The 13,123-nt window shown below is 42.6% G+C and overlaps 1 protein-coding gene across 1 annotated transcript; it reads left to right on the top strand.

The window, feature by feature from the left end:
• The first annotated feature begins 1,955 nt into the window (after positions 1 to 1,955).
• Positions 1,956 to 11,783, top strand: vwa1 (von Willebrand factor A domain containing 1). The gene is made up of 6 exons (XM_070910647.1): positions 1,956 to 2,304; positions 5,440 to 5,997; positions 7,994 to 8,326; positions 8,827 to 9,102; positions 9,411 to 9,686; positions 10,769 to 11,783. Exons 1-6 carry the CDS (start codon positions 2,220 to 2,222, stop codon positions 10,795 to 10,797), a joined length of 1,557 nt encoding a protein of 518 aa, XP_070766748.1. The 5' UTR covers positions 1,956 to 2,219; the 3' UTR covers positions 10,798 to 11,783.
• Positions 11,784 to 13,123: the final 1,340 nt, after the last annotated feature.

Below are 13,123 nucleotides of genomic sequence, written 5' to 3'. Positions count from 1 at the left end.
GAAATATAGGTCAGACTTAGCTATCACAGTGCTTACCAATCACTGACCTCCCCCGGAGTGGTTGTGTTTAGTTACTAGGTGTGTGTATTGGGAAGGGTGTGTTTATTGTCAATGTCTCACTGGAACAAAACAAGTATTTGGACACAATGCGTCACAGAGGAATCCAGACCTTTGAACCCCTGCATCCTCTCACATCCATTCATTCCCTCCTACCCCCTTTTGTTTCTTTTTTTTTTGTGCGTGTGTTTCTGTCTCACACACAAACACACTAATAGACACACACACACACACACACACACACACACACACACACACACACACACACAGTAGGTCCTGTGTGACTTCATGCAGCTAAACTGCCAATTCACTTCACTTTCTGCATGTAAATCTTACTCTATTGTATAAAAGGCAGAGCGGTTGACCTCAGAAAGTAGCCTACATGCAAAGCGACTGACCCTCCTCCACTCTCGGACTTTGTGCTGTGCAGTTTCAAAGATGCACTCCCTGCGGTTGTGGCCTCTCTTGGTGAAACAGTTCCCTCATCTCTTGGGATAGCTGAAATTCTTGGTTGTCTCCACCACGACAAATATGCAGAAAATAAGTCTTAAGTCTTAAAGGTAAATATTACTCGCAGTGTCTGAAGACCAATTCGAAAAAATTAACAAAAATTGGGGGCATTTCAGCAAAGATCTATAATATTTTCACAAGTGTATTAACTAATAATTATTACTTATTTCTCTGTAATCCCCCATAGACTTTGTGTGTACTTGTCAGCAAAAAACTGTACAGTGAGTTTTTAGTGGGTTCTCCATTTATATCGCTGCTAATGAGGTAATGTGAAGACTTCTAATCGTGGATCAGATCCAAGGTGCTGACGCCTGGATGGTGAACATTGCCCCATTTACTATTCTGAGTTACTGGGGAGACTGGAGACTGCAGAGAAGGGAGGAGTGAGGTACACAAGACCGTCAGAGGTGTCAGGGGCAGCCAAAGGGAAGTCAAAGCAACTTTAACTTCAAAATAAAAGCACATCTTTGTCAGCCGTGTCAGTGCTGGCTTACTCTGATTTGTCTGTTCTTCCACCTCTGCTATATTGGCTACAATAATAACCAGACATCATTCTTAGCAGTGTGTTTGTGATCAAGTCTCTTCAAGTAAATAATGCAGGTTTGCAAATGTTTTATGAGGAAGGAAATGCAGTCAACTCATTTGTTAGGTCTTAATGAACACGCATGATGCATTTTGATAATTAACACTAAATGTAAACAGAAATTTTGTTTACAAGAAAACTCCACTGAGCACCATTAAGATAATATATATATATTTATAAAATATGTATTTTTAACAGAAGAAACATCATATAAATCATTATGCATTGGGTTTTTTTTATGTGGTTGTTTTATTTGTGTTATGTTATTTGCTTGCTGTATGTTTGGTCCTGTGTGTTCTTCTTATTGTAAAAGTGTATCGGGACCATGCTGCATGGTGATTCTGCACTTTGAATAAAACTGATTGATTGATTGATTGATCAAATCTAAACTAGCCAACAGCATCTACAACGTTAACATCCTGCTTACAAGTTAAGGATAATGATAATCAAATAATATGGCATATACAATAATATGACCATTCTGCATTACAAATACTTTGTTACACTTTGTTGAGAATATTTTTTTTAAGTAACATTTAGAAAGTAAAATTACTTGTGAGTATTTTTTACATTGTGGTACTACTATTTTTTTTTTTTAACTTACTTTTAGTGAGAGGCTACGTACTTTATTTAGGCTACTCGATGTTTTATTCCACCATTCCTGTAACCACCCTACGATGAAATCTGACTTCAGCCGGAGCAAGCGAGAGTTTTATTGTGAAGGTTTTGCCCGGAAACCTTGTATGTTACTTTGTCGCGCGCTTGACGCCCGCGTCCCGAGCGCAAAGCGCAGCGCACGTTGACGGGGAGCGCCCGGACTCTGCGCACACGGACTGAAGTCTGGAGTCCCGGTTTAACTTCCAGCGCCTCCAGTCGCCGCCCGGTCGGTCATGTCCAACGAGGAGGACCGAGGAGCAGGAGAAGCCCAATAAAGCGCGGTGGACGCGACTCGTGCGTGTTATGCTTCTGAGTGAGGTCTGCTGGCTGGGAGCGCGCTCCTCCGGGCTGCGGTGCGTTTTATGTTTGACTCAAGAGCCCCGAACGTCTGCGTGATTATTTGGAACTAACGATGGAGAACCACATGTCGTTGACCTGGATGCTGTTGTGTCTGCTCCTGCGGCCGTCGGCCCCACAGAACCCCGCACCTGAAGCAGGTAAGCCCCCCCCTCAGATGGACACGGACACCATTGATCCAATTTTTTTTTTTTTTTTTTTTAGCATTTGAAGGCCACAACAGTAAAAAAGGTAGTTCTCAGCCGTTACAAAACTTTATCCCCACTTTACATGAGGGGAGTTTAAATGCGTTGGTGGCGCATGATATGAGATGCGATGACTTGCAAGGAGGTGGAGGGACTGTTTGTGCTCAGGGTGGATCAGGGTGGGGCTGATATTACGCCCCAGTGTTCTCGGTGAAATGGCATGACTCCAGGTATTGGATTGTCAGTTGATGAAATCCCACAGCCTGGGGCAGTGGTTCCTAAAAAAAAAAATTACAATTCCTAGGGTATTACAAAGCAGCCTACAGATCCACTGAGGAATAGTTATAATATGATGATTACCTTCGTTAAAGTAATAATCCAATGAGAAACCTGCCAGCAAGAGCACCTGATCCCATCTACACTACAATGTAAGTGATGTGCTAAATAACATGTATGATAAAAGTCTCACTAAGGCTGTGTTTTTTTTGTTGTCTCTGAACTCATTAGCTCTGATCACGTGATTGCCAGTTTGATTCACTGACACAACAAAACAAGTGTCGTCGGCTGCAGTTATTGCAGTGCCCCCCTTTCGCTCCCCGTGGTGAAGCTGACGACCACAAGGTGTCTGAGAGGCTAAGTTTATCACTGGGAGCGACTCTTTATGACTGCAGTGAGTGAGATGCTGTCGCTTTGCTGTTGCCATTAATAGGGAGCTGATGAGGCTGGAGCATCCCAGCTTACAGTAACTGGGCTTTTTTTTTTATAAGTGTTATTACTGTCATCCTTGTATAACAGAGAGCTCACCACCCCCATGACAGACACCCACAGACAGAGAAGGAACATGCTGCTGTTGTTTCTTGTTCTGCTGTATGGCTTTGGAAGCTGGTCGTGAAATGCTTCAAATTCAAATTCCTCTAATCTTCTGCAGGACACCACACGCTGAACTTTCTGTCTTTGGTAGTCCTCATATTCGTGCTACATTTCTGCACACAACAAAACCTACATTGTTCGTGCTTGGTTGTGCATCGTGTCAGCGTACGACTCCTGATGTGCCCATGTGTTCAGCAGGTTGCAAGACCTGCTCTGCTCTCCCGTAGTGTTTTACTGGGGCCACATGAGGTTTTACACTTCATTTTTCCACCATCACATCACTCGGGTGCTAATAGTCCACCAATAAATCTGATTTATCCTGCGCACTATAACAGCAGGCTTGCAGTTAAACGCGTCTTCTCTCCGTCTTGTCTCCGGGTTAGGGTTAGGGTTAGGGTTAGTTACTGAGTTCTCTTTTTCAAAACTCTTCACGCAGTCAGCACAGCAGAAGTCAGCGTGGACTGAACTGTTCACATTTCATTGCTTTGAAACAAAACGCATTCAATGACCTCATCTTTCAAATGTCATTAACTATTTCCTCCCTCAAACTCAACAGCCACCAAACCTCTGTGCATTTTCCCGCCATTTTGCACGTTTACATGCTATTCTCGAAAACGGTTCCATTTATACTTCAAACACAAAAGTGCTGGAAATTAGACCGCAGTTTCCTAAATTCTGCTACATCGACACCTAAAGAGAAATTAGAAAAAAAAAAATGGGTGCTTATTTTCGTTCCTTGATGACCTTCATGAAAGACCTGTGCCGGGCTTCTCCTTCCACCACATTCTCCATTCCTCAACCCCATAGAGGAAATCTTTTCCTCATTGTGGTGGAAAGTTTATCACCAACCAGCCACGTGGACGCATCTGCAGGAGATTGCCAGCGTTGGATCAGACATGCAAATAGATCCTCTCCCAGGTGGATCGCAAGAGAAGGACGGGAGGTGGGATGTGGATGAGAACTCGTGGGCCAAATGCAGAAGACAGGGTGCACCAGCACTTTTGTATTACTATATCTGTAGCAATCATATACATACTTAACTAATTACTTAAGTTTCATTTTGCGCACTTGGAAATATTCTGCAAAAATGGCAAAAAAAACAAACAAACAATTAAGCCTATTGAAGCATGATTCATTTCTGTGACATACTGCAAGGCTGCACAATCCATGCGATGAAGGAGTGACCTCCTGGAATCTGGGTTTATGCTAATTAAGTAGATACATAAACACATGTTAGGTCATTGCTGTTGGGAGAGTTGACCCTGAGGCTGTACTGTGTGATGAACTGCTGCATGTCGGCGAAGAGCTCAGGATAGAGAAATGTGTGTCGAACGATTCTAAAAAAGGCTGCAAGTCAGACTAATCCATCTAAGGCCTTCATCTCTCTATGTATCACACCTTTATCTTTTTCTTTTCTCCTTAACCCGGAATTTAACAGTGTGGCGTCTCTTCTCGGATGACTGCAAAATCTGGAGATCTACTGCAACTAGATATTGCTTTTAGATTCTTGTCTCTATTGCTGCCGTTTCTTTCTCTCTCTCTCTCTCTCTCTCTCTCTCTCTCTCTCTCTCTCTGCACTGTATCTGGCCATCCAACATTCCTCTTCGCCTCTCACATGGAACTGCCCCCCCAACCCCCCCCCCCGCCTCACTCCTCTCCATTTAACGCCTTTTATTTCTCCTCTCTCCACTCCCTTTCCCCTTCCCTCTACCACTAATTCCCAGCAGCTACTGTTTTCCCTCCCCCTTATCCTTCACTCTTCGCATTCCCTTTTAACTTTGCTTCTGTTACGAAATATGGAAAATTGTGTGTGTGTGTGGGGGGGGGGCACTCTCTGGCTCAGTGCCAGAATGCCTTTTATCCATCCATTATCATAATGCAGCATCATTTGTTGTTCCTCTGTTTGTTTTCGTTTCTTCTTATCGTCGCTGTAATTACTTGTTTCTTACTTGCGTCTGACTCTTTGCTGCTTTCATGACAATATCCCCCTAGAAATGTTGGGTGACTGTGTTGTTCCAAGAAGGTGGAAGGAGAAAAGGGAGGGAGATTTCCAATGTGTGTGTGTGTGTGTGTGTGTGAGACCTGTGGAAAAAGTTGTGGGAGTAAAAAGGAATCATAGAGGGGAGTTGAATAGAGTGTTCCCACATCAGAATTAAAAAGCAGCACATAGTGATTTTGCATATTAATGACTGTGTTGATCTTTATTTTGTTCCTCCACAGTGCTGAACTGCTGCGAGGGTGACGTCCTCTTCTTGTTGGACTCCTCGGGGAGTGTGTCGTCCTACGAGCACTCCCGCATGCTCACCTTCCTGTCTGAGCTCCTCCTCCCCTTCTCACTGGGAGAGGACCAGGTGAGGGTGGGGCTTCTGCAGGTGGGCACCCGACCACGCCTCGAGTTCGGCTTTGACACCCATAGCACCCAAAGTGGCCTCCAGGGGGCTTTGAGGAGCGTCAAGCCCCTCAGGGGGGACACGAACACAGTGGAGGCGCTAAGAATGGCAAAGGAGTGGGTGCTGAGACCCGGAGCAGCGGACGGGGCCCGGGCGGGGCTCCCAAGAGTGCTGGTGTGGTTGACGGATGGGGTGAAACCGGGTGATGTTATTGGACCAATGGCCGAACTGCGGGAGCAGGGCGTGGCTGTGCTGGTGGTCTCCACTGGGCATGGCAACTATCAGGTGTTGAGGGAGGTGGTGACCCCGCCCGTGGAAAACAACCTGTACTTTGTGGACATCGATGATATGAGTATCATCACGGAGGACCTGCGGGATGCCATCATTGGTGAGTACGGTGCGGGTTAACTGGGGATTTTTGAGGTTTAAGGGATGGAGCCTGAGATGTGCCACCAAAAGAATTATTGATTTTTCAGTGTTTAATAATAATCAACAAACTAATTTTGAGATCTTTCCTTGTCTGCCAATCAGAGCCCCTGTCACTGCTTTGCGGGTTGGACTCTGGTTTCATTGTTAGGTGTAACATCGCTTACATGACTTTAAATGGAAGCAATAATAAAACCGAATGTTAAAGCAGGAGACAAATTGTGAAATGCACATCAGTGAAATGGAGTATTAAAGAGCAATACTCAAGAGCCTTTAAAAATTCATTTTAAAACATAATTATTAATTCCTAATTTAAAGACAGAATGAAGAAATAGAATTCTGGCAAATGCAATGATTTTCTTTACTTTGTGATTTTTACTGCAACGTTTAATGCAAACTCAGAATGGTTTCCTTAAATGTACCAATTTATTAAAGCCGCACTGGCCAATGTTTTATTTTTATTTCATTATATTACTAATGGAACAAGTGACTCACTATTTGCACTATACTTAATGTCCGCCATTTTATTCGTGGGAAGTTTATGCTGTAACATTATATAGTGCCCTCAAAGATTCCCACAATGGAAGAAAAAAAAAGTAGTGTTCGGTTTTACATTTAGGAACATAAGTCTTTCGGTATAATCTTACCGCTGTCATCCACCTTGTTTCCAGCTATATAAGGAAAAAAAACTGATAAACCGACTGTACACTACCTGCTCAGCACGATATTTCCCTCAGGTGTTGGTAGACGCCAAAACAGAGCTAAAAGAGAGGGAATATTGGACTTACATTTTCCAGGTGACCAGAAACATGACTCCAAATGATGGATAATGACTACTGGATATGAAAACAGGCAACTGCATGCAAGCACGCTGGCCACAACAACTTTTGGCTAAAAGGTCAAAGTCAGTCATTTCTTAAAGGTACATGTTGTTGCATCAAGTCAATTTCCGGCTTTTCATCAAAATGTACATACCTTTGCCCAGGTTTGAAATCGGGATCTGAGGTGATTCATTTGAATTTCATTTCATGTAGCTCAAAGCTTTCAAAAGTTAAATTTAAAATTCAAATTTAGCGTTAACAATGCCCTGTTTACTCTGTATAGTCAATCTGTGGAAGTACTTTCTACCAAGGAAATAGTCCCTATAATTACAGCTGACAGTGATTTCTTATGCAGTGTGTTATCCAGAGTCACCAGGACATTCTTTTTTTACAAAGACACTGTGGCACTCATACACAGATGTAGGCTTGTCACATGTCTATGTGCTTCTCCCTAATTCCACACATGCTCCTGAAGACAGTGAGACTAAAAGGGAAGCCAGGACACTGAGAGCGTCTGTGTGCATGTGTAATGAGATAGGATGATCTATTAATGGATTACTGATTCAACTTCCCTTTCTGCATTCTCCAACACTATGCCAGACATGATGCATATATATATATATATATATATATATATATATATATATATATATATATACTGTATATATAATTTATAAATAGACCAGGGGGGTCGCCCACTTCTCTGGCCAGATTAGGTAACTGCCAGAAACACTCACAGGGGACACCTCAGCAATTATACAGTATATACTGCAGCTGTAGGACATGATGCATAGTATAAATAAGGCTTGGGTACAACGAGGAGATTTGCACCAGTCCTTGCAGAGTGCCTAAGGATCCCATCACAGATATCAATGCCTCTGTGGTATTTGTCATTTTGTTGCAGGGCCTCACTGGGTTGGCTATTTCAAGTTGTCTTATTGCAAGGGTTATGAATGCACCCAGAAACCCAAGTCTGGCTGCCTACGCGGGTGGCTGTCTGAAGTCCGAGGCATTTTTAGCGCTCTGCCTTGTCTCCATCCTGTCTCTGTGTCTTTGCAGAATTATAACTTGTCCCTAAATCCTGACAGACTAGTGCGCGCACAGTGACTTCAGTCATCTTTACCCTGCCTCCAACAGAGATTATCCGAGCGGAGCGAATCCAAGTCCGCGACGTCTCCTCCGACTCTGCCACGCTCCAGTGGCGACCCGTTCTGTCCGGTTTGACGGGCTACTACGAGGTCCGCTTTGGCCCGCTACCGACGGGAGGAGCAGGTGGTGGTGGAGGAGGCGGAACTGGGACCAGTCCCAGCACCGGTGGTAGTCATTACCAGAGACTAATCCAATCTGGAGAGTCCAGCACTGCCAGGCTAACAGGCCTGAAGCCTGACACCACCTATACCGCCACACTGACCCCGGAGTCCAATGAACAAGCATTTAACACACTCTCTGTCGCCTTCACAACAAAGCCAGGTTGGATAACATCCTATTTACACGCTGTCATAACCCATAACTGTGTACTTTGTTACTTACTCTGAATCTTTTCATTAGGATGGTTGGAGAGGAAAAAAATGCAAACATTCACTGGTTCCAGCTTTTATCTGTATTTCATTATAAATTTAATTGGAGCAGTTTAACAATTTGAAGAACTTTTCATGCCATTATTGACTATTATTTGTCATTTTCTAGGTAGTGTTTTATTTTACGGGTCTGAATTTTTCCCCCAAAATCCCCAATAATCTGGTACTAATTATATCTTTTTCATATATGTTGAATTGTATGCTTGTCTGTGGACACATTTTCACATTTTGACTAATAGACTTCTCATGCTAGTAATTAACTGGAATTAATTAATTGGAAGTGTACCAATTGAATACTTCTTGATGTCTTCTCTGTTCTTGTTATAGTTATTAAGAAGTTAATCATAAATTTAATCAAAAACAAGTTTATTATCTTGTGTCCCCACACACCAGAGGTGCTGAGCCCAGCTGTGGTAACGGTCTCTGAGTCGGGGCCAACCAGCGTCCGGGTGAGCTGGGGTCCTCTTCAGCCAGAGATGGTCACGAGTTATTACATCGAGTACTCCGGCCTGCCCCGGGGCAAGCTCCACGCGGTCACAGTGGGTCAAACGCAAAACTCCACGCTGCTCAGAGACCTCCAACCAGATACCACTTACTTGGTCACCGTCAGTGCCCGGCACGCCTCGGGCATGGAGAAGGCCATGTCTGTCAAAGTGTGCACTCAGGAAGGTGAGCTACATGAAGAAAACACAGTCAAACTTGGTGATCAAGGATCCATTTACTGCACACTAATCCTAATCCTACACAGCCTAGTCCTCTCTGGGTCTTAAATATCTGATAATTACTAGCAGTTCCATTCAGGTTTGACTACCCCAAGGGTAGTTCTGAGCTGCTAGAGGAGCTTGAGCCAACCAAACAGACTCATATTTCTACTGTACAAGTTCTATTAAAGAATTCCCGTTTTCCTTTAGCTTCAACTTTTTTTTTACTCCGCTTCTGAAATATATGACCAATATCTCTGTGGTCTCCATTACCAGTGACTCCAGCCCTGGCAGACCTCCAGCTGACCACAGTGGGGAGCGACTCAGTGCAGGTCAACTGGAAGAGCAGTGTAGCCGGCCTGAGGGGCTACTGGCTCACCTGGGAGGGACAGCAAAGCTCTGTGCCTGGCCAGCGCTCCACCCTCTATTTGCCGCCCGACTCTCTGTCAACGCGCCTCACACACCTCCCTCCGTTGGCTAGAGTGTGTGTGTCACCCATTTACCGGACGGCGCGGGGAGAGGGACTGTGTTGCACGGCACAGTTTCATTCAGGTGAGGGAATTTCATGCCATGAGGGGAATTTCTTGGGTTGGTTGGGTTGATATTTATAGGAATATTCACAGTTTGGGAAATATACTTTCTTTCAGAGAGTTTAGCATTTACTAAACAGCTAGAGCCATGACACAATTAGCCTAGCTAAAGAAAATCCCCCTACCGACGTCTAAAATGCTCTAACAACATATCTGTTTGTTTTTTTTAATCCATACACAAAAAGTAATGAAATTAAAGAATATATATTGTTTGTGTAACTATTTCTTGATAAACAACAACAAACAGGTGACTTCCTGGAGACTTGTCATCATCGTGCAGACGCTGCTCAAAAGTGCTGGGAGGAAGGATAAACTGTTGTCATAAAATAGTTCCACTGCATAACTCCCTCTAAAACCATTTCTCTGTTGTTTTTACGTGTCTGTTTCAGTACTGATTACACTAATGAGATACCAAGTTTTTACTGGTTAACTTTGGAGGTGTTGGTAGGCGGACATTAACTATGGAGGAAACAGGCTAGCTCTTTCCACACTTGCACGCTTCACGCCTCCAGCTTAGTACTCAAAAGAAGTAGTAGAAGTAGAAGAAGTTCAGCATTTTGGGAAAAAGTGGTACAGTATCTATCCATGTAGATAGTCCAGGTTTTGATCAGTCTCTGCCTACACCGAAATACAATGGAGGTAAATGGAATTTTGTTTGTGTTGCACAAAACATCTACAACGTCTCTTTCAGAATCCGTTTCCTGGATAATCCACAGACCTCACCGTCAACACTTTTTATTGTATCTACTTTCTATTGGAGTAATAATCCCTCAAAAATCAAAGAGACAGTTATCTCAAAATCTAGGCAAATAAATCCTGTCTTCATGTCTAGATACCACCAGCAATAAGTCAGAAAATGCGTGTTTTTGTAAATTGATGAACAGACCCTGTGAAACGTGTTTATGTTGAATGAATAGCTCCAAATTAACTCAATTTGTTATCTGATGGTAAATGAAATGAAAATTCATGACATAACACTTTGACTTTTGCCCAAATGTTTTTAAATGTCATTGTCTTAGCTGCTGTTTTCTCTCTGCTCTTTAGATGCATTAGCATACGGCTACCAGTCATAGCACCCCTGAACCGCAAGTGCACCTTACCAAACATGGACGCGCGATGGCAAAAGAAGAATGCTGACTTTCATCCATAATTCTCTTCCGTGCCTCTCCCCTCTGTGGACGTCATCCAGGAGAGATGTGTGGTTTGTCTTACTGAGCGCTCAATGTGGAGGCCATAGACACTGAAGAGTGGTCTGGGACAATATGGCCACATGTCGACTGCTAACAATCTGCAACATAGAGGACTATTGGCTTTTCCATGTCTATTGTCTCATCTGGTTTACACCTGTAGTAAATGCATAATGCTTCAGTTTAAATATGCAAGCTTAAGATAAAGATATTTCTGATGCCTGTTTTGCAGATACACAGCAAGCCACGCTGGGAATGTTGGATGTTTTATGTGGCTTGTTTTGGAGAAAGGCTTTGCACCATATGTGGGGCCCATACCCCAAATTACCATTTTTTTTTTTTTCAAATCCTGCTAACACACAGAGAACATCTGATTTACATTTATAATGAATACTTATGACTTGTACTTAAATAACTTCTCTTTCAGCACATGCTTGATTCATGTGTGAACACTGGACTGCAACCAGGGAACATTAACATGCGGGTCCTAATAACAGGATCTGAAAGATTGCTTTGAACTTTCCCCAAAATTACGAACAGACCGGCCACATGCCCTGAAACTACGGAGATGCTGCATGTGAGAAAAATGTGTTTAACTGAGAGTGGGCTTGTATTACAGTCTCTGACTATAGATCCATCATTCATATTTATTAATCAAGAGTCATGGAAGTATGATAATTAATAGCGTATGGTATTTACAGACATGCGGTTTACATTTTAAGACTGTTACCTTTTTTATGCCAGTCTTTGCTGCCCCCTACTGAAAGGACCCTCACAAGCTTACAGCTGATCTTTTACTGTTATCCTCTCAGAGAAAATGTATTGTGTTATGTTTGTTGATCACTATTGAAATTTAATATGAGCTTGCAATAAAGTCCTTATATAATTTTGTTTATAATAATTCTATATATTTTTTTTATTATAGTACAATCTAGCATCGAGGACTGAGATCACGGCTAAATATTCTGAAGAATAGCCCCTTTTAAAGGGGCGCTCCACTGATTTTACAAGTCAATTTCAGTTTACTAGTCATGAGGAGTACTACTCAGTCAGTGAAAACACTTGTATAATGTCTTTGTGGCTCTGCAAGTGCTTTGAAATGATCATTTAGCAGGCAGAGAGGGTCTACTGAATGTAGGATCCAGCATTTTTGGAGTTTGGCCCATTCTAAGGACAAAAATTCAGGATGCCTTGGCCTCTGCTGCTTCAATTTACCAACTTTTGCTAATACAATCCTACTATAATCATTGAAACTCTCCCTAAAATCACTTTATGATAGAACTGTACCTTAAAGGTTTCATCCAGAAAAATAACATGCATCAAACACCACTAGTTTCCATGAAAAAGTCAGTGTGTTTGTTTTAGTGTTTGCTTTATAATTCTTCCAAAAACACAGCATTTTGGCTCACCTTCAAGTATTGTCTAGTTTTGTACAGTAACGGTATGAATAACTTACCAAATACAATCTGTATGAAGTGGTGGGATGGCACCAGCTCATGCGTTATCAACAATCCTGTCCATCTCTCATGTGGGCGTGGTCTGAAGAGACTGAAAGTGGGAGAGCATGAAACCAGTCCAGTCCTATCACAGTTTCATAGAGTAGAGATGATGGTTATGCTTGATAACTTTGAAGGGAGGTTTCATGGTATTTGTAGATTTAAATATAAATTAGGTTTTGAAAGCAGACTTTGATTATTCCAGATGTTGTACAAAGATCACATAAACGCACTCAATGAAATGAGTGGAGTATACTGACTGTATCAAGGCCTCCCCCTGCAGATGAAAGAAAGCATCTTCAACTGGTCAGCTGGTGTATTATCTGTGAAATACCATTTTGATAAACATTGGTGGTTTAATTGGTCTTTTCTGGCTAAATCTTGAATTAAAGACATTTATGCAGAATGTTTTGACACATAGGTCTGAATATATGAGGAAATTCATTTGGTGCGTGATATGGGTGAAAGGTGGTTTCCATGGGTGCAGGGCACAAAATTAGCACCAGCTAATAGATGGTAGATTTGCTTCACTCACCAGCCAAAAAAAACAATGGTAATATATTGAGTGGCAGGTCAAATTTGAACATTCACCAGCAAAAGTTCATGTTGCACCTTGCACGGGTGGCTGTTGCTCAGGCCAAAGAGGCTGTTGGACATTAATTGTAGGGTTGGTGGTTCCTGGCTCCTCAAGTTGAAGCGTCAAAGTAAAACTAAAC

This window comes from Enoplosus armatus, chromosome 8 (genome assembly GCF_043641665.1).
Source record: "Enoplosus armatus isolate fEnoArm2 chromosome 8, fEnoArm2.hap1, whole genome shotgun sequence".
NCBI lineage: Eukaryota > Metazoa > Chordata > Actinopteri > Centrarchiformes > Enoplosidae > Enoplosus > Enoplosus armatus.
This window is presented reverse-complemented; position numbering and strand designations above follow the sequence as displayed.